Raw genomic sequence first — 1,636 nt, 5'->3', positions numbered from 1 at the left:
AAGTTTATTGACAGTCCAAACCTTTTGGAATGACAGTCTTCTGCCATTTTGTGCAATATTGTCAGATCTGTCTCCGAATAAATTACGAGAATGCACTTAAAGGAAATGCCCCCTTATAATGAGGCGCTGTGCGCTCTGAGAGACAGTGATGCTGCATGAGCTTGATTTACGCGCCCAGCGCCTGGTGGTGGGTACGTGTACTGTTACAGAATAGGTTATACGAGAGAGAGAGAGAGAGAGAGAGAGAGAGAGAGAGAGAGAGAGAGAGAGAGAGAGAGAGAGAGAGAGAGAGAGAGAGAGAGAGAGAGAGAGAGAGAGAGAGAGAGAGAGAGAGAGAGAGAGAGAGAGAGAGAGAGAGAGAGAGAGAGAGAGAGAGAGAGAGAGAGAGAGAGAGAGAGAGAGAGAGAGAGAGGAGAGAGAGAGAGAGAGAGAGAGAGATTAGCATCTCGTTCCAATGAAACATTTCTGGCAGTTGGACGATGACAGCGAAAGGCAGACTCAAAGGTAAATTGTTATTCATTATAGCTTGCGTATTCAATTTTGAATCACACAGCGCAAACGCGTATATCAGATGATGAGATTGTGTCATGAGTTAATAGCCTATGGATTCGTGAATGCAACGATGTGAAAAGAGAGATGCTTTGGGACTTGTCACTTCGCGACCCTGATTTTTTTTTGGTGAGATCCCTTATGTTGTCAAAATCGGAACGTTTTGACGTGGACTGCTTTCTACCCTACGTGCTTTATAGTGTGGCCTACATCGGCTGTGTCTACATTTGGACTCATGGTCAGACAATCGATTTATTTGGATGTTCCTGGGTGACAACGTAGGTTCTGTGAGAGACCCAAATTCGATCAATGGTTTCATTACAAAACACTAAAATCATCCACGTTGTTGAGATGTTATTTTTAAATTGATAAAGGACCATGGCTTTGAAGTGTTCTCTGATCTCTACGTTTCGCCTAAAGAAATGATGTGCATTCGCGCGAATAGGCTGTGCACGTAGGGTCTCTTTTGCTATATATATCGGCCTCCCTGGTTTGTCTGTTTCACTGACAGTCAAATGAGAGACAAAATGGAGTTTTGGAATGCTCAACTGCGTAAAATATTGTAGCCTATTGTTTTTGTTAAGGGCGCATGGAGGCTATTATGGTGTTATTGCATCATTGGACTATGGAATATTTAAATACATTATGAGAGCGGCTTTTACGCGTGGGCTGCAGACAAGTTGAAGGATGTCCAGTATAGCACATCACACCGTATTCGCGCAGATTGTCATATTTAACAGGGTCACAACAACCGTGGCCATGCATGCATCCAGTAACAATACAACAATGCTTTTGTTAACTCAGGATATCTGCTGTAACAAGGGAAAAGGAGACTCGGGGTCGACTAATCGACTCTTGGGGTGGGCATGCCCGGGTTTCCCGTGCGCGCGTGTATCTGCGTGTGCGTTAACTTGTTTGATGTCCGTGCGCTATGCATGCGCGCGCACTTATATTAGATAGTGAGTACGTGTGGCGCGTGGTTGCGCGCGCACGTGAGTTTGTGTGTTGGAACGCAGCTGGGTTGTAGTGCACTGTTCCAACAGCGGGACCATGCTGTCAGTGATCCTTAGGCCGACGTTCGTACACA

General features: G+C 45.4%; 1 protein-coding gene across 1 annotated transcript in view; it reads left to right on the top strand.

Annotated features, from left to right (window-relative positions):
- Positions 1–412: 412 nt before the first annotated feature.
- The window catches only part of ppp3cb (protein phosphatase 3, catalytic subunit, beta isozyme), a 14,365-nt gene continuing 13,141 nt past the window's right edge, over positions 413–1,636 (top strand). The window contains 1 exon segment of the mRNA XM_062476675.1: positions 413–504. Within this exon segment, the coding sequence (XP_062332659.1) occupies positions 480–504 (25 nt within the window). The 5' untranslated portion in view covers positions 413–479.

The sequence above is a fragment of the Osmerus eperlanus genome, chromosome 13 (genome assembly GCF_963692335.1).
Source record: "Osmerus eperlanus chromosome 13, fOsmEpe2.1, whole genome shotgun sequence".
Taxonomy (NCBI): domain Eukaryota; kingdom Metazoa; phylum Chordata; class Actinopteri; order Osmeriformes; family Osmeridae; genus Osmerus; species Osmerus eperlanus.
The sequence above is the reverse complement of the archived record's forward strand: the minus strand, read 5'-3'. Positions and strand labels throughout refer to the sequence as shown.